At 41.6% G+C, this 20,396-nt stretch overlaps 1 protein-coding gene across 3 annotated transcripts in view; it reads left to right on the top strand.

Annotated features, from left to right (window-relative positions):
* SRD5A2 (steroid 5 alpha-reductase 2) overlaps positions 1-19,502 on the top strand; it is a 78,152-nt gene extending 58,650 nt beyond the window's left edge. Inside the window, 4 exon segments of one of the 3 annotated variants that reach the window (NM_213988.1) lie at positions 6,587-6,750; positions 12,170-12,271; positions 14,908-15,058; positions 17,828-19,502. In NM_213988.1, coding sequence (NP_999153.1) covers positions 6,587-6,750; positions 12,170-12,271; positions 14,908-15,058; positions 17,828-17,894 — 484 coding nt within the window. In that variant the 3' untranslated portion in view covers positions 17,895-19,502. 3 annotated transcript variants of the gene reach the window in all.

The following is a 20,396-nucleotide window of genomic DNA, read 5'->3' on the forward strand; positions in this document are numbered from 1 at the left end:
TCCTTACATGTATACATTACAATTACATTTTTCCCCCCACCCTTTGTTCTGTTGCAATATGAGTATCTAGACAAAGTTCTCAATGCTACTCAGCAGGACCTCCTTGTAAATCTATTCTAAGTTGTGTCTGATAACCCCAAGCTCCCGATCCCTCCCACTCTCTCCCCCTCCCATCAGGCAGCCACAAGTCTTTTCTCCAAGTCCATGATTTTCTTTTTTGAAGAGATGTTCATTTGTGCTGGATATTAGATTCCAGTTATAAGTGATATCATATGGTATTTGTCTTTGTCTTTCTGGCTCATTTCACTCAGGATGAGATTCTCTAGTTCCATCCATGTTGCTGCAAATGGCATGATGTCATTTTTTTTTATGGCTGAGTAGTGTTCCATTGTGAATAGTGCTGCAATGAACATGCGGGTGCACGTGTCTCTTTTAAGTTGAGTTTTGTCCAGATAGATGCCCAAGAGTGGGATTGAGGGGTCATATGGAAGTTCTATGTATAGATTTCTAAGGTATCTCCAAACTGTTCTCCATAGTGGCTGTACCAGTTTCCATTCCCACCAACAGTGCAGGAGGGTTCCCTTTTCTCCACAGCCCCTCCAGCACTTGTTATATGTGGATTTATGAATGATGGCCATTCTGACTGGTGTGAGGTGATATCTCATGGTAGTTTTGATTTGCATGTCTCTTATAATCAGCGATGTTGAGCATTTTTTCATGTGTTTGCTGGCCAACTGTATATCTTCTTTGGAGAAATGTCTATTCAGGTCTTTTGCCCATTTTTCCATTGATTGATTGGTTTTTTTGCTGTTGGGTTGTATAAGTTGTTTATTTATTCTAGAGATGAAGCCCTTGTCGGTTGCATCATTTGAAACTATTTTCTCCCATTCTGAAAGTTGTCTTTTTGTTTTCTTTTTGGTTTCCTTTGCTGTGCACAAGCTTTTCAGTTTGATGAGGTCCCATGGGTTTATTTTTGCTCTAATTTCTATTGCTTTGGGAGACTGACCTGAGAAAATATTCATGATGTTGATGTCAGAGAGTGTTTTGCCTATGTTTTCTTCTAGGAGTTTGATGGTGTCCTGTCGTATATTTAAGTCTTTCAGCCATTTGGAGTTTATTTTTGTGCATGGTGTGAGGGTGTGTTCTAGTTTCATTGCTTTGCATGCAGCCGTCCAGGTTTCCCAGCAATGCTTGCTGAATAGACTTTCCTTTTCCCATTTGATGTTCTTGCCTCCCTTGTCAAAGACTAATTGACCATAGGTGTCAGGGTTTATTTCCGGATTCTCTATTCTGTTCCATTGGTCTGTCTGTCTGTTTTGATACCAGTACCACACTGTTTTGATGACTGTGGCTTTGTAGTATTTCTTGAAGTCTGGGAGACTTATGCCTCCTGCTTGGTTTTTGTTTCTCAGGATTGCTTTGGCAATTCTGGGTCTTTTGTTGTTCCATATAAATGTTTGGATTGTTTGCTCTAGTTCTGTGAAAAATGTCATGGGTAGTTTGATAGGGATTGCATTGAATCTGTAGATTGCTTTGGGCCATATGGCCATTTTTACAATATTGATTTTTCCAATCCAGGAACATGGAATATCTTTCCATTTCTTTACATCTTCTTCGATTTCTTTGATTAAAGTTTTATAGTTCTCGGCATATAGGTCCTTTACCTCTTTGGTCAGGTGTATTCCGAGGTATTTGATTTTGGGGGGTGCAATTTTAAAAGGTATCATATTTTTGTATTCCTTTTCTAATATTTCATTGCTGGTATACAGAAATGCAACTGACTTCTGAATGTTAATCTCATGTCCTGCTACTTTGCTGAATTTATTAATCAGTTCAAGTAGTTTTGGGGTTGAGTCCTTAGGGTTTTCTAGGTATAGTATCATATCATTTGCATACAGTGACAGTTTTATCTCTTCTCTTCCTCTATGGATGCCTTTTATTTCTTTTGTTTGTCTAATTGCTGTGGCTAGGACTTCCAAAACGATGTTGAAGAGCAGTGGTGAGAGTGGGCATCCCTGTCTTGTTCCAGATTTGAGTGAGAAGGCTTTCAGTTTTTCCCCATTGAGTATTATATTTGCTGTGGGTTCATCATAAATGGCTTTGATTATGTTCAGGGATGTTCCCTCTATACCCACTTTGGCGAGGGTCTTGATCATGAATGGATGTTGGACTTTGTCAAATGCTTTTTCTGCGTCTATTGAGATGATCATATGATTTTTTACTTGTCTTTTGTTAATGTGGTGTATGATGTTGATTGATTTGCGTATGTTGAACCATCCTTGTGAACCTGGGATGAACCCTCCCTGGTCATGGTGTATAATTTTTTTGTTATGTTGTTGGATTCGGTTGGCTAAGATTTTGTTGAGAATTTTTGCATCTATATTCATCAATGATATTGGGCGATAGTTTTCTTTCTTGGTGGTATCTCTGTCTGGTTTTGGAATGAGGGTGATGGTGGCATCATAGAATGTCTTTGGGAGTATTCCTTCTTCTTCAACCTTTTGAAAGAGTTTAAGGAGGATGGGCACCAATTCCTCTTTATATGCTTGATAGAATTCGCCTGTGAAGCCATCTGATCCTGGACTTTTATTTGTAGGGAGTGTTTTTATGACCTCTTCAATTTCATTTCTAGTGATCGGTCTGTTCAGTTGGTCTGTTTCCGCTTGATTCAGTTTTGGCAGGCTGTAAGATTCTAGAAAATTGTCCGTTTCTTCCAGATTGTCAAACTTGTTGCCATATAGTTGTTCATAGTATTCTCTTATGGTTTTTTGTATTTCTGCAGTATGTGTTGTGATTTCTCCTTTTTCATTTATAATTTTGGTTATTTGGGTTCTTTCTCTCCTCTTTTTAGTGCGTCTGGCCAGGGTTTTGTCAATTTTGTTCACCTTTTCAAAGAACCAGCTCTTGGTTTTATTAATTTTCTCTCTTGTTTTTTGAATCTCTATTTTATTGATTTCTTCTTTGATCTTTATAATTTCCTTCCTTCTGCTGACTTTAGGTCTTTTTTGTTCTCCTTTTTCTAATTCGTTTAGGTGGAGGGTTAAGTTGTCCATCTGGGATCTTTCTTCTTTTTTGAGAAAGGCCTGTATTGCTATAAATTTCCCTCTGAGCACTGCTTCTGCAGCATCCCATAGATTTTGAGAGGTTGTGTCTTCATTATCATTTGTTTCAAGGTATTTTTTAATTTCCTTCTTGATTTCCTCATTGACCCATTGGTCTTTTAGTAGCATGTTGTTTAGTCTCCAAGTAGTAGGTTTTTTGTGTTTCCTTTTCCCATGGTTGATTTCTAATTTCATGGCATTGTGGTCAGAGAAGATACTTGAGATGATTTCTATGCTCCTAAATTTATTGAGATTCACTTTGTGTCCCAATATGTGGTCGATTCTTGAGAATGTTCCATGAGCATTTGAGAAGAATGTGTATTCTGATTTTTTTGGATGTAGTGTCCTGAAGCTATCAATTAAGTCTAACTTTTCCTTTAGGATCTCTGTTGCTTTATTGGTTTTCTGTCTAGAGGATCTGTCCATTGATGTGAGGGCCTCTAGTGAATTTTTCATTTCAGTTGTTGTACCTTTCAACTCCAGATTTTTTTTTTTTGGTTCTTTTTTTATAATTTCTATCTCTTTTTTGAAATTCTCTATTTGATATTCTCTCATTCTTAGACTTTCCTTTATTTTTTAGGCATGGTTTCCTGTAGCTCTTTGAACATATTTAAAATAGTTTAAGTTTTTGCCTAGTAACTTCAATGTCTGGAGTTCTCAGAGGCAGTATCAATTGGTTGCTTTTTCCCCATATTTATGGGTCATACTTTCTTGTTTCTTCATATGTTCCATAGTTTATTGTTGAAACTAATCACGTCACATAAAATTGTAGCAGCTCGGAAATCAGATTCTCCTTGCCTCCCAGGATTTGTTGTTACTGTTGTTTGCCTACTGGCTTTTCTGAATTCATTCGGTGAAGCATTTACTTAGTTGTTGTGGCCACCGAAGCCACTAATTGGATGTTTAATGATGTGTTAATGACTGGACGGAGATTTCCTTACACTCTTATAACCAGTAGATCCTGTAGTCTTTGCTAAGGGCCACCATGTATGTATGTTAGAGAAGTCCTTTAACAATCACTCATGTAGTTTACAACTCTGCTTTTGCCTTACTTGGCACTTGTGCACTCTTCAAGGTCAGTCAGAGGTGAGAGCTTAGGACATTTCTGGGTCTTCTTTTGAGCATACGTATGGCCTTATGCATGTATGTGCATGACTGTCTAGATTCCCAGAAATAAGTATGAGATTTTCAAATCCCCTTCGGGCATCTCATCCCTCAGTCTTTTAAGCTTTTTGATTAGTCTAATATTTGCCCCACCTCTTATCCATTGCCTCAGGCTACTGTGCTGCTCAGACATTTATAAATATCCCCTCAGCCCCAGAAACTTTTAGCCCTGGGTAAGTTTGAGCGAGCTGGAATAAAGACAGGCCTTTTTAGTGGAGTTTTCCAGGGAACCACCAGACAGGTAAAATAATGACTTCTCTTTGGGGATGAGTTTCAGCCCGGTTTGCTCCTTCCAATGCTTGGAATGGAGGCTGTTACTTTTGGAGGCTGTGCAGAGCAGCAAGTGGGAAATAGGGAAAGTTAAGATGCCATGGGCTGGTTGCTCTTCCTGAGTTTCAGCCATTTTTCCTGCCTAAATGCTTCTCAGGTTCTCAGGTTGCAGTTGGTTAATATCCAGAGGTCTGACTTTTTCTCCAGATTCTTTTTTGCCTTTTTAAATTTTTTTAATTTTTTTGCTTTTATGGAGGAATATTCTTGGAGGTCCTCCTGCCATTTCACTCTCTTAATTAATTTTTAAATTTAAGAATTCAGTTGACCCTTGAACAAGTGGATGTTAGGGGCATTGACCTTTGAAGCAGTTGAAAATCCATGCATAACTCACGGTCAGTTCTCCGTATCCATGGTTCCTCAGTAAATGCTATTCCTCTTTATCTGAGATTCTGCGTCTGCTACTTCAACCAACCCAGTGCAGTGTAGTACTATAGTATTTACTGTTGAAAAAAAGCTATGTGTAAGTGGACCTGAGTAGTTCAAACCCATATTGTTTAAGGATTAATAGTATTTCTGACCTTGCAGAAGGGGCATTTCACAAGTTTTAAAGTATTTTAAAGTTCACATGAAGAATAAACAATGAGGAGTAACTTGAAAATCCTTGAAATGAGTAAATATAAGAATACTAGTCCCGCCTAGTATTAAGACATATTTTAAAAGTACAATGATTAAAATAACATAGTACTGGCAATAAATAGGTCAGTGGAACAGAAACAAGAGTCCAGAAGAGGAACCAATCTGTGTGATAATTTAGTATATAATACCAATGGCAATGTGTGTCAATGAGAAAGAGACATTTAGTAAATTCACTAGCATTATGGAAAAAAGTAAATTGGATTCTTATTTAATTTTTTGCAACATAAGTTCCAAATGCATCAAAGGTTTAAACATAGAATGAAAATCATTAAAATAATAGGAAAATCATCTTTGAATAGGTACAACACTATAAAGCAAGCCAAATATTCATCAAAGTAAAATGTTGTATATTCATACTTGACAGTAATATACAACAATGAAAATAAATGAACCACAGCTATCCACAATAACATACTGGAGCCTCAGAAACATAAGGAATTTAAAATGAGCAAAATAAACTATATTTTTAGAGATGCATACAAATGAGGTAAAATTGTAAAGAAGCAAAAGAAAATGATTATTACAAAAATCACGATGGTGGTTACCTCTGGGGTGATGGTACTGTGAACAGGGGGGCACTTAGAGGAGGTTTCTGGTGTGCTGGCAGTGTCCCATTTCTCGGTTAGTGACTTTGTGGATATTTATTATATAGTAATTTATTAAACCATTTCACTAAGATTTATGAAGTTTCCTGTATGATGGTTATATTGCAACATAAAAGAAGAAAAATTATGAACAGAATGTAGTTTGATGTTGAGTGTTTAGCATTATATCTTGGGTAAGTTTTAATTTTGAGATTATTTATGTTTTTAATGTCTTCCTAGTTTCCTCTAGATTCATGGTTCCTAACATTTAGAGAAATCACTCTCTTTTCCCAAGGAGTTCTGTAGCCCGCTTTCTAGGAAATGCTGCACTAGTAGTAATTGAATCACGTTAGAGAGACATATGGAAATCTGTAAGATTGAGTCGCTGCTACCAAAATGCAGTTTCACTGCTACGTGGAATAAACCAGGCCCTACCTTTCTTCCAGTAAAATCTGGACTTCACATCTGGATCTATAGAAAGCTGATCTCCAGTCCTGGGTTTGTAGGATTGAATTTATTAACTTAATTTATAAAGATTGAATTTACCTTGCAAGGCTGTTGTTATGGTGGCCATTATGCATTTTTAATGAAACAAGACAAATAATAGCATAAATGATTGCTCTAGAACCAGAAAATAATGTCCTTTCATTATGTACATTTAAGGGAAATGGTTTTTAAACATGGGTTTGATGTGATTGTCTGTTGCTTCATCTTGTTGTTTGATTTTTTTTTTAACAACGGATCCTGATCTTTCTCCCCCATGCATCCCAGGACATTTGTTTACTCACTGCTCACTAGAGGGAGGCCTTTTCCAGTTGTATTCCTTTTCAGAGGCTTTGTCTTCTGCATGGGAAATGGACTCCTTCAAGGCTACTATCTGGTTTACTGTGCCGAATACCCTGCTGAGTGGTACACAGACATACGGTTTAGCCTAGGTAAGTAAATCTGACGGCTTCTCACCACGACCCAGTTAATACCCCTTCCTGCAGGTTAAATCACCATCACCCCTCCCCTTCCTGGCAGTAGCCTTTGGGGGATCCCATCCTCCCCGCTTCTCCCCTCCACCCTAGTCTTTTCTCCATATAGCAGCCTGGGAGGTCTTTGAAAAACACGTCATTCCCCATCTCAAAACTCTCCAACACATTTCTGCTACTCTCAGGATGAAGTACAAATTCCTTACCACTGCCTATGAAACTCCAACGTTCTTGGTCCTGCCTCATTTGCTGACTTCCTTTCCTGTCTGCATCCATCTCACTTACTATGCTGTAGCCTCAGTGGCCTTCCTGCTGGTCCTGAAGTGGTCAAGCTTGTCCTGCCCCAGAGCTTTTGTAGAGACTACATCCTCTGCCTGGAATGCTCAGACCCAGTGGACTCATGGAACTTGGTCCTTCCCCTTTATCTGGGTCTCTATTAATTGGCACCTCTCCAGAGAGACTTCCTGATCACCCATCTAATTCAGAAGAAAACACTGATCACTGATCATTACTGTGATTTTTCATTATCTGTGATTTTTTTTTGTCTTTTTGCTTTTTTCTAGGGCCGCTCTTGCGGCATATGGGAGGTTCCCAGGCTAGGGGTCGAATCGGAGCTGTAGCTGCCGGCCTACGCCAGAGCCACAGCAACGCGGGATCCGAGGCGCGTCTGCAACCTACACCACAGCTCACGGCAACGCCGGATTCGTTAACCACTGCACCACGACGGGAACTCCAGAAACTTATATTCTTTACTAAAGTATTGGTTCAGGAGTTCCTGTTGTGGCGCAGCAGAAACTAATCCAACTAGGAACCATGAGGTTGTGGGTTCGATCCTGGCCTTGCTCAGTGGGTTAAGGACTGAGTGTTGCTGTGAGCTGTGGTGTAGGTCGCAGACGTGGCTCGGATCTGGCATTGCTGTGGCTGTGCTGTCAGCCGGCAGCTGTAGCTCTGATTAGACCCCTATCCTGGGAACTTCCATATGCCACTGGTGGGGCCCTAAAAAGCAAAAAGCAAAAAAAAAAAAAGTATAGGTTTCAACGGCTTGCACATTATTTTGGCTCAGACGAAAAAGGCAGAGATTATCCTTCATTCCTCTCTTTACATCACATGTCACGTTCTCTCCATCAGCTTAGTGCAGCTGCATCTAGTTCCAAAACCTGTGCCAACTGGGCTCTGTTCTCCCTGACTGCACTGCTTCATCCTTCTGAGCCATGAGGACCTCCTGCCTGGACCGGCACAGTGACCTTCAGACTAACCTCCTCCCTCCGGTCCTGGCCTTCAATAGCCCATTCTCCACATGGCAGTCAGAGCGAACATTTGAACACAGAAACGGCCAGAGGATTCATTGTACGAATGCTGAGACATGCACACAATGGAGCTTTCTGGAGCCACAAAAACAACCAAACAAAGCAAAACAGGAGCAAGGAACATCTCTGTGCTCATGTGGAGACAGCTCCAGAACATGTGGTTAAATAAAGTGTGCACGGTGTATTTAGCATGCTGCTTTTGTTGTGATTGTGGTTATTTTTTTGTTTTTTAGAGCCACAGCTATGGCATATGGAGGTTCCCAGGGGTCAAATTGGAACTGCAGCTGCCCGTCTACACCACAGCCACAGCAATGAGGATCAGAGCCACGAGCCACGTCTGCAAACTACACCACAGCTCATGACAACGCCAGATCCTTAACCCACTGAGTGAGGCCAGGGATCAAACCCTCAGTCTCATGGATGCTAGTCAGGATCTTAACCTGCTGAGCCACAGTAGGGACTCCAAAAAAAGAAACTTAATTTTAAAAATGGAATCTGTAGGGTTTGAGGTACAGAGAATGGGATGGTAAGCAGAAATTTTCTTTTAATATAGTTTTGTCCTTTAAATCATTGAACCTTATAACTTAGTATGAAAAAAAGAATGTATATGTATGTATGACTGGGTCACTTTGCTGTATAGCAGAAATGGAAGGAACATTGTAAATCAACCATACTTTAATAAAGAAGTTTCTAAAAATCCAAATGAAAGAAAGTTCCTCAACACTGAGAAGAAACTAATAAATGTACCTAACTCTACATTACACACACAAAAATGACTTATATCGGGCTACGGGAAATACAGAGAATAAAGAAATAAGTTAAATGAGGGCCACCATGAGCAGGTAAACCAGTCTTATCTAGAGAAGGGGCCATGCCGAGGGACCTCTGGTGTTTTCAGGAAGTCAGTGTAATGAAAAAAAGGCAGTGGTCTGGCCTAGATTAAAATGGCCTTAAAGGACATAATGACCTGATGTCAGGTGTGGTTCCTCCACTGGACATTGGTTTACACGAATCAGCTAGAAGAGTGTTCTGGGGTCATCTGAGGAAACTGGACTGTGCCTGCATATCACATAAGATGAAGATCTGGAGGGAGATGCACTCAGGTGGCAGATGGTGGTAATTCCTGGGTGGCAGGAATAAAGTGTCTTGGTTTCCTTGTTTTTGTTAAGTAGTGTTTCATTTTCCACAAAACATGCTTCTTTTGTAATAGTAATAAACTGAGGGTTCCTGCTATGGCACAGCGGGTTAAGAATCCACCTGCAGTGGCTAGGATCTCTGCAGAGCTGTGGGTTATATCCCCAGCCCGGCGCATGGGTTAAATAATCCAGCATTGCCGAAGCTGTGGCATAGTTTCACAGCTGTGGCTTGGATTCAATTCCTGGCCCAGGAACTTCCATATGCTGTGGGTGTGGCCATGAAAAAACAAACCTGACATCAGATCCTATTTCTCCCCTGCTTAAAACCTGTCAATGGCTTCCTGTTGCGCTCAAAAACCCAAATTCCTTCCCAGGGCCCATAGAAGTTGGTGTGATTTTGAAACATCATCCCGTTCATCTCCTCATTTGCCTGTCTGTCTTAAAGTGTTAACTGCAACACCTTCCTCTGTTTCTTAGACATGCTAAACCTGTACTAGCCTCAGGACCTTTGCATCTGTTAGTCGCTCTACCAGAATGCTCTCTCCAGATCTTTGTATTCTCATTATTTAGATCATAGGATGATGCCAGATCTGCAGAAAAGCTTTCCCTGTTGACATCATCTAAAGTAGAGACGCCTCCTCCCACCCCAGTTTACTCTCTACCTCATTATCCTACTTTGACTTTCTGCTTTGTAGCATATGATGTGATTTTTAACTTTTTCATTATTTTAATTCATTTCTATTTCCCCATGGAAATGTAAGCTCTATGAGAACAGACACCCTTACTGTTTTTATCATTCCTACATCCCAATGTTTAGGACAGTACATAGTAAGACCTCAATAAATATTATTTGAATAAATGGATGAAAGAACCAACCCATGAATGAGTCTCATACCGTCCTTGTAAGACAGATATTGTTAGAATATTTTAATTTTTTTTAATTTTAGATTTTTTTAATTTTAAGATTTTTTTTTTTGGTTATAGTTGATTTACAGTGTTCTGTCAATTTCTTCTGTACAGCAAAGGGACCCAGTCATACATATATACATCATTCTTTTTCTCACATTATCTTCCATCATGTTGCATAACAAGTGACCGGATATAGTTCCCTGTGCTATACAGCAGGATCTCATGGCTTATCTACTCCAAATGTAATAGTTTGCATCTACTAACCCCAAACATCCAGTCCATCCTACTCCCTCCCTCTCCCTCCCCCTTGGCAACCACAAGTCTGTTCTCCATGAGTTTCTTTTATGTAGATAGGTTCATTTTTGCCATGTATTAGATTCCATATATAAATCATATCATACAATGTTTGTCTTTCTCTTTTTGACTTACTTCACTTAGTATGAGAGTCTCTAGTTTCATCCATGTTGCTGCAAATGGTATTATTTTGTCCCTTTTTATGGCTGAGTAGTATTCCATTGTGTATATATACCACATCTTTTTTTTTATCATTTATTTATATATATATTTTTTCTACTGTACAGCATGGTGACCCAGTTACACATACATGTATACATTCTTTTTTCTCACATTATGTATTCCATCATAAGTGACTAGACAGAGTTCCCAGTGCTACCCAGCAGGATCCCATTGCTAATCCATCCCGAAGGCAACATTCTGCATCTGTTTACCCCAAGCTCCCACTCCCTCCCACTCCCTCCGATTCCCCCTTGACAACCCAAGTCTATTCTCCAAGTCCATGGTTTTCTTTTCTAAATATACCACATCTTCTTAATCTTTTCGTCTGTTAATGTACATTTAGGTTGTTTCCATGTCTTGGCTATTGTGAATAGTGCTGCAATGAACATAGGGGTGCATGTATTATTTTCAATGAAATTTTTGTCCAGATATATGCCCAGGAGTGGGATTGCTGGGTCATATGGTATTTTTATATTTAGTTTCCTGAGGTACCTCCATACTGTTTTCCAGCTTACATTCCCACCAACAGTTGTACCAGCTTACATTCCCACCAACAGTGAAGGAGGGTTCCCTTTTCTCCACACTCTCTCCAGCATTTGTTATTTGCTGACTTGTTAATGATGGGCAAGAATCTACATCTTATAGATAAGAAAACTGAGGCTGAGAGAGGTGAAGTGATTTGCCTAAGGACACACAGACATTGAATCTAAGGTTTCTGCTTTTCCACTGCTGTTAGTGCTTCTCCCCTCCCTCTCACCCCCTTTCCCTCTCCCCACTGCTGTCCCTTCCCAGGTTCCCTTCTTCCAGGCTAATAATCTATTGACTAGGCAAGATTGAAAAGCATTGTTTTATATCATAGAAATTGAGGTGAAAGTAGATATGGCTGCTTATTTGTTTGATTGTTTTTGTTTTTATTTCTTTTAAGGCCACACCCATGGCCTATGGAAGTTCCTGGGCCAGGGATTGAATCTGAGACACAGCTGCGACTTAGACTTAAGCCGAAGCTGCACTGTGGCAACTCCAGATCCTCTTAACCCACTGTGCTAGGCCAGGGGTTGAACCCATGCCTTCAGATTCTTAACCACTGTGCCACAGCAGGAACTCCAGATTTTGACTGTTTTTAATTCCACTGTTCTTTTTGCCTGATGTATTTTGATTAGCACAAATACGCTTTGCTGAGAGGTGGGGTTGGGCATCTATGTGGAACACTGAGTGTTTCTGGGCCCATTGGGATGGAAGTCCGAGCATCCCTGATCCTGGCTCTCCTCGTCTCAGACCAGGGCCCTTTCAGTACCGGTGAATGGAGAGGGTCATATGTGTGTGAATGGGCAGTGGTGGAAAATGGTTTGCCAGACTCTTCAATTACTTTTTTTCTTGCCATATCGTCATACCATTCCTAGAATTCAAAGTTAAATGCCCTTCCCTTCATTTTTTAGGAAAAAAAACTTAGCTTGTGAGAAAAGCACCAAAATCAGGATACATTTTTCACTTCTCCCTCTCTTCTTTGCCAAGGTGTGTTCTTATTTATTTTGGGCATGGGAATCAACATTCACAGCGACTATATATTGCGCCAGCTCAGGAAGCCTGGAGAAGTCATCTATAAGATTCCACAAGGTAATGTCTCCCCTGCCTCCAGATTCCCACTCTTCCTCGAGAGCCTGTCCCAGGAATTATGCTGTTAGTAACAAATGGAGAGGGGCCAGGGTGAACAAATGATACGCTACCTCCCAATATGCCCCTGACTTTTCCTCCACATCTCATCCTACCCCACAACGCATTTGCTTTTATGGTCTGAACCTAGAAGTTCAAAAGCCCTGGGGAAGGTTCATGATCACAGCATCCTGAAGGTGGGCAGAGCACAGGGTTTGGGGTTGGGTGGAAGTAGGCTGCCACTTAGTTTCACTAGGGTGATTATCATGTGCTGTATTAGGGTTCTCCATAAAAACAGAGCCAATAGAATTGATACATATATTGATAGATAATGAGATTTATTATGAGGAATTGGCTCCCATGATTGTGAAGGCTGAGAAATCCCATGATCTGTCACTGCCCCAGAGAGTAGGTGGTGTAATTTCCAGTCTGAGTCCCAAGGCCTGAGAACTCGGAGAGCTTCTGTGGAAATTCCAGTCTGAGTGCAGGAGAAGACCTGTTCCAGCTCAAAAACAGAGCAAATTTGCCCTTACTCTGCCTTTGTTTTTGTTTTTGTTTTGTTTTTTAGGGCCACACATGTGACACGTGCAAGTTCTCAGGCTAGGGGTCGAATTGGAGCTGCCGCTGCCAGCCTACACCACAGCCACAACCATTCAGGATCTGAACCACATCTGCGACCTATGCCACAGCTCACAGCAGCACTGAATACTCAACCCAGTGAGCGAAGCCATGGATTGAACCTGCATCCTCATGGTTGCTAGTCGGGTTCATTACTGCTGAGCCACAGTGGGAACTCCACTCTGTCTTTTGCTGTATATTCAGGCCTCCAGTGGATTGGGTGCCCATCAGCTCTGGGAGAACAATCTGCTTTACTCTGTCAACTCAAGTGTTAATCTCATCCAGAAACACCCTCATGGGCACACCCAGAAATAATGATGGGCCAGATATCTGGGCCCTCCATGGCCCAGTCCAGTTGACACAAAGTTTCAACCATCATGTGTACATGGTGTCTTTCCTTCCTAGGTTAGCAAATAAAGCTGAGTCATGCATGTCCAGCAAATCTGTCCTCTTTAGTCAGTCTCACTAGATTTACCTAGTGAATAGCTGGGGATAGTATTTATTTATTTTCTGCCACTTGTATGTCCTTAAAGGTGTAGAGAATCACATTTAGTTAATCAAAAATGAGGATAGGAAGTCTTACAAGCGTCTTTTTTGGAGATAAAGGCCCAGAATATTTGAAGTCCTTGCTGTTCCTAAGTAACACCCAGGGTGTGAGGCTGACAGATAAAAAAGTATGTGGGAGTGAATTAGTCCAAGTCATCCTTCAACATTTTTAGGTGGGTATTTGTGTAGGTCCATGGCTCCCATCTTTTTTGATGTAAATATAACCCTTTATTTACATTTTAAAAAGTACTGAATTATGGCATGATGTTAGCACAGATTAACATCTACTGATTAAAAAAAGTAATGACAAAGCTATTTAGAATTCTGTAGCACACTTAAATAACTGAATGTTGCTAACATCCTCACAGTATCTACATCAAGCAAAAATAATACTGTAGGTTGAAATATACCATTTTTATATTCATGGACTGTTTAGAGACTTTGCAGTAGGCCAGTGGTTCCTCCTGGGGCCCGGGGCCATTCTAGGTCAGGATCCTTGGATGCAGTGTCATCCTTAAGGATGATAACTTTCAGGGGCTTTGATTTTTAAGTCTTTGCACAGTGACTAGACAAAGAAGAACAGAGAAAGCTCTTAAAAGCTAGATTGCCAAGATTAGTTTCCAACTACTAAGTTGTGTTAGATAATGACTTAAAAATGAAATAGTCTTTATATAAGTATGGAAAGAAAACAATTGTTTTGGGTAAAACTTTCCCAGTTTAGTGTGGGGCAGAAATTTTGAGTGTAGATACATTTCTTATCATTAGAAATGCATTGATTTCTAGTTATAGTTTTGCGATTAGAAATAGTGGTTGGATAGAAAAGGTAACCTTTAAAACCCATAGAAACAGACTTCCCTGGTCTCCGGGCAAAAACCCTGCAGCTCCCACTCTGTACTTTGAATGTGAACAGAGTGTACTGCTTTGCAGAAGTGGGAGAGCAAATGCCAAAGCAGAGTCTGACTACTTTTCACATCAATTCAGGTTTTTATTATTTTCACATGGTGTGTTGTTTCACTTTGTGTGACAGTGAATGTGATTCGAGCTGACGGGCAGTGTGGGTGTCCGGGGAAGGAGTGAGAAGGTGACAGATGCTTGAAAATGTTACTTCATGGAGTGAAACAAACCCCAGGCCACCTGCACCTCATCCTTGTCCTGTCCAGAGCCAGTGGTCCAGCAGTGGCTGGAGATCTGGATGAGCCCATCCAGCAGTTGGAGCCACTCCTCACAACTCCAGGATGTTGCAAAGGCTTCAGGCTGCTGATACTTTGTTTCCCTTCTCAGCAAGAGGATTCCACCAAACTTCCATAAGTCTGAAGGCAGTCTCCAGCCCCACATTCTTCTTAGGTGCCTTGTGTACTTTGTAACAAAGCAGAGGGGTTTTTAACATGGTGATGGTCCAACGCAGATGATTGACTTGCTGGTTCTTCTGCACACAGGTGGCTTGTTCACGTACGTTTCTGGAGCCAATTTCCTTGGTGAGATCATTGAATGGATCGGCTATGCCTTGGCCACTTGGTCCCTTCCAGCACTTGCATTTGCATTTTTCTCGCTTTGTTTCCTTGGGCTGCGAGCTTTTCACCATCATAGGTAAACTTTTCAATCAAGGTGTCAGCATCCCTGTGGCTTTCTTCTACAAAGAAGCTTTTATTAACACATAGAGTTAGATTTAGAAACCTAAGAGATTTGTTTTTTACAACGTAAAGCTGATACAGGAATCCAGATGGGTAAATTTTTGACTTCTTGGGCTTTCCCTAAAGTTAGAATGATTTAGCTGGATGACAGTAGCACAGTAGCAGTAACAGTTTTTTTTTTTTTTTTTTTTTTTCTATGAGCACAACCAAACCCAAGTAGACAGGGGCACCCGAGGTGATTTGGGAAGCCACCTGCCGCCTTGTTGAAGAAGGCTTCCCAGAGAGAAGCAGTTTGTGTCCACAGGAGTTAGTTGACCCAGGCTGTGTGCCCTCATATCAGGCTGAGCTGGCGATGGCTGCTGTCAGTCAGTGGGCTGTAGGTAAAAGTCCGGAGCTACAGGATGTAGATTCCATTTCCATGCTCCAATTCAATGCACGTACCCGACATCTCTCCAAGTGTGTTCCATGGGTAGGACCATGGGTAGCACTTCCCGGAGCTTCGCAGGTAATTCTGAGGCACAGCCAGAATAGAAAACCACCAGGGAAAAACACCGTTCTGTACATAGTGCGACTGCCATCTTTAGTTCTAGGTTTGGTGCTAACGGTTCAGGTAACTGGAGATTCCAGGAAACTCCAAGATTATCTTCTGGAATCCGTGTAACCCCAGAGCTTTCTTTGGTACTCTCCTCCTTCCCCTTCCCCGCCTTCCACAAATCATAACCAAGGTCATTGCTGGCTTCCTGGAAAGTTAGGGTCAACAATTGTGTACATGTGTGGCACAATCTTGGGAGTGTGCCATCTGCTGGGGGGTTCTGGGAATTGCAGGGGTGTAGAGTCTTTCCACTGTCAGGGGAGCCAAAAGCTTTACTAACTCCCACCTTCCTTCCAATCCCGCAAGGTGGGATGGGGTGGGGACAAAAGAATTAAGTAAAGGTATCGCTGGAAGGGAAAGGGTTACATGCTAAGTTGCCATCAGCTTTTAAGGCGCGTTTCAGATCCTTTCCCTGAAATGGGGCTGGAGGAAAGAGAGCGCCTGTGGTTACCGGTGACAGAAAGAGGAGGAATGTCCAAAGGGAGGATAGACTTGGAACCAGGGCCCTGAAGGAACCCCTGAGACTCTTATGTGGGTATTTTAGTCCAGTTAACGATTCATTTCATAGTTTTGAAGGTTAAAGTAGGAATGGGTATTCTTACTGGGAGTGGAACATCTGCAGAGACCTGTTAGAAATGAATGAAGCAGCCAGGGTCCTCATGAACTCCCCCTGCCCCCGCCTGGGCTTGGGGGGAGGTGCGGAGAGGCCCCAGCTGTGAGGGGTCAGTGCATCAGTTCTCCCCCATTCAGGCAGGCCTGTTGTCCACCAAGGTCAGAGGGGCGGGGGAGGGGACAGGGCGTCAGCTCTCTGTTGGAGGGGCCCCTGAGAGGCGGGGATGCTGCTGGACTGGATCAGAGGAGGAATAGCAGTTCCATCAGAGGGTTCCAGCTGGCACAACAGCAAAATCCAAACGGGGGCCCTGTCCTTTCCTGTCAGCCTGCTTAAGACGGGAAGGCTAGAGGGCTTCCTTTTTATCGGGCTCACTGGGGTTTGGGAGAGGCGGCTCAACAGGCTTCAAAGCACAGCGTGGAGAAGCAGCCACCTCCAGTGACACATTATTCCTATTTGTTCCCCAGTTCAAACTCTGGCACTTGAACAGAGTGTATCAATTTGATTATAGCTTGAGAGCTACCAGCTTCAACTAGTTAAGAGAACAGCCTGGTCACATAAAGAGAAAGCCTTTTTGAAGGAGGTATTTAGCCTCCTGGGGCTCCCCAAACTGATGACCGCCACCTGGGTGGCTTAAAGAATAGCCATTCTTTCCCCCTCACGGTTCTGGAGGCAGAAGTCTGAAGTCAAGGTGTGGGCAGAGCCACGCTCTCTCTGAAGGCTGGAGGGAAGAATCCTTCCTCACCTCTCCAGCTTCTGGCGGTGGCCAGCAATCCGTGGTGTTCCTGGCTTACAGCTGCATCACTCTGATGCCCGCCTCTGTCTTCACGTGGGCTTCGCCCCTGTGTGTCTCTGTCTCTGTGTCTCTCCTTCCCCTGAATTGTGAGGACGCCAGCTGTATTGGATTAAAGGCCCACCTTGAGCCAGTATGACTCATCTCAACTTAATAAATTATATCTGCAATCACCTATTTCCAAAATAAGGTCACTTTCTCAGGTCCTTGGGGTTAGAACTTCAGAATATATTTTTGGAGGGGATGCCATTCAACCCGTCATACAAGGTAACATTTTCTTGGCATTCCCAGGCCTCATAAAGGGATATTTTCCCTGGGAACATGACCGGTTCTCTAGCGCTAACCTTGCCCATGCTTTTTGGGGTCTGTGGTTCTCTGTATTTCTCAACTGAATCCACTGAGCAATTCTTTCTGGCTCTATTTTTTATGGGTAAAATATACATAACAAATTTTTTCATTTTAATCATTTGAAGTGTGTAAATTGGTGGCATCAGGTATGTTCATCACATTGTGATCTTCTGGCTATTGCTTTTTATTTCTCAACTTGAGAAGCTTCAATATTTACAAGAGATAGGGTACAGGAGGGAGGAGAAGAGAGACAGAGCTGCCTGGAAGAGGCAGGCCCTGGATGACTGCAGGCTGATTTGTCAGAGGGACCTCAAACAGTTCAAAACCCCATGGTTGACCACTGCTTGGTTATATTCATAATGAGTCCTTTCTTGTCTTTTAGGTTCTACGTCAAGATGTTTGAGGACTACCCCAAGTCTCGAAAAGCCCTTATTCCATTTATCTTTTAAAGAAACCAAATAAAAAAGGAACAAAGTCCCCACAATCTTGTTGAAGAACCATCAAGCTGCGGAACCTGTAACTTTTCAAGTCCCACTGTGTATGTGTAATAATCAGCCTCTGGTGTTCTGGCAGGTGGCCCGAGGATTCTGCACGGGACCCCTTAGTGTTTCTTCGAACCCTCTCTGCGGGTCCCTATCCTGATTTCCTATTAAAACTTCCACAAGGTCTGCTTTTATGCAGAGGTATCTGTTTCTTAGCTCTTCCTCCTAGAAAGTGTAAACTTCCCTTTGTATTTTTTTCTCTGAATGGCCCAAGTCCATGTGACTTTATATCTATGCTGTGTCAGTATAAGACAGCTCTGTATCTGAGAGTGTTTTGAGTTGAGGGCAGTGCTTACGGAATTTATTTAAGGTACACATTTAACACCTATGCAGACCAGCAGAGATTTAAATTGTAAAGCTGCACAGACCCAGAGCAAATCTCCTCCGAAATGAAAGCCCTGTCATATCTTCCTTTTCCTCAGTTAATTATGAAAGATGTGACAAGAATAAGTTGACTCTTCAAGGAGGCGTCTTCTCTTCATATGGCTGAAAATGCAGTGATGCATTGACCCTGTTTCAAATCTGTGCGGTCTTAGTGCCTCTGTCTTCCTGAAGATTTCACAGTCCCTGTTAGAGATATAGTCTAATGTAGAAAACTGGGGTGGGTTTTTGCTGAAGGTCAGGTTTTAACAACCAAGAAGTCATGACTCTGGTTGCCTACAGAGAGAGAGTGAAAATGGGTTGTGTAAACACCCTACAACACCCTCTTTTCTTGGAAACCAGCGATACATTGAAACAATGAAAGTGTCAGATAATGGAAATTGCCAAGTAAGAGCATGTGCTGGTGCCCCAAGGAGACAGATACCATGACTGAAGCATCTCAGAAGCAACCCTTCCCTTCTAGAGTTTCTGCTTCACAGTCCTCAGGATCTGATCAAGAAGGAGTTCTCCTAGGAGCGCCTTGAACTTCAGTCCTCAAAAGTCCTGGGGGCAGAGGCTGAAAACTGCAACCAGAGGGATGCCTCTGGGCAGAAACCTGTTTTCTTTGACTCAACAGTGTTTCACACATAGTTTTTTTTTTGTTTTGTTTTATGTTCAGAGTTTCCAAAATTTAAAAATTAGGTAATTTCTACACTTTCTAGTTTTCTTAAAAAAGTCGAAGGATCTGGGCCTGTAGAACCTGCTAAGAACTGGGACTGATCAGCTGATACACACGAGCATTTGCAACTTTGAAGAGGCGGGGTCGTATGAGTGCTGAGACTTTGGACTCTCTAAAGAAGGGGTTGAACACTCATAATCAGAATGAACAACAGTATTTGTCTCTGTAGGCCCAGGTTGGGTTGGTAATATTTAACAAAGCCCTTTGAGAAATGAGCACCAGTTTTATCAGCTGCAGTGCTAAGTCCAGGAATTAACTGTATAAGACACATAGGACACTCAAAATATCTGAAGACGATGTCAATCACTGAAAAATACAGACTGTAATCATATAAATACATGTTTTGCTGTTTATTAAATGCCTCTCATATCATGGATGTTAAATAATTTTTTTGAATTAAAAGATCCCAGAATGCATGCTTTTCGTAAGGTGCTGAACTGTGTTGCTTCCATTTTTGCCAACTTGAAATTCAGGGTTCTGAGCTGAAAGTAAAAGAGAAATATGACTTACAGAGCTTGTCGTCCACAGCTCAGATGTCCAAGCAGGTGCAATAATGGTGTAGTAGAAGGTGCTAAGGCTGGATGCCATCCCTAGTGTCAAGAATACACAGGAGAGTGGGGGAAACAGTAAAATAAATCTTAAGGTATAGCTTGAACTCTGGACATAAAAGACTTCCAGTTCTGACCATGACACTGAAAACTGTCTTTATGAAACCGTTTATCTTATTACCATAGAAAGCACCTGGGCCAGTCCTTGAAATGTAGTAAATCTTCCGTAAATGTTAGCTACTCAATTCCCAGTGTGTGCTATCTTGGGACAAAACTGCTATTCAGCAATTGCATATTTTTGCCACCAGAGGGTGTGCTCTAGAATTTTATTTAGGCCAACCCCGATTTACTAAGGTTAACGAACATGTTTGGAAACTTAAGAAACTCTATTCTTATTTCAAGTTAACGTGATCATGGACCTTCTTAATTTAAACATAGGGTAGAACAAACTTCATGTAATCTTGAATATTCTTTTAGTAACAGGTATGCTCAGTGCTCTAGGGCTATTGTTTTCAACTTGATTTTTCTGTTTAAGTCTAGCATATGTATGCAGATGGAATACAATAAAAGTCTGAAGGCATACTTATCCTTAAACATATTTCCCTTTTTTATGAAACTGGAATGCAAATATATATATATATATATATATATATATATATGGTTTATTTAGGTTTCTTTGGAGTGGTTTTTGAAGTCAGGGGCTAAAATAAGTCAGTGGCTTAGCTAACTCTGTTTGCTCTTGCTGAAAGTTTCCTACTGACC

Source organism: Sus scrofa, chromosome 3, assembly GCF_000003025.6.
Source record: "Sus scrofa isolate TJ Tabasco breed Duroc chromosome 3, Sscrofa11.1, whole genome shotgun sequence".
NCBI lineage: Eukaryota > Metazoa > Chordata > Mammalia > Artiodactyla > Suidae > Sus > Sus scrofa.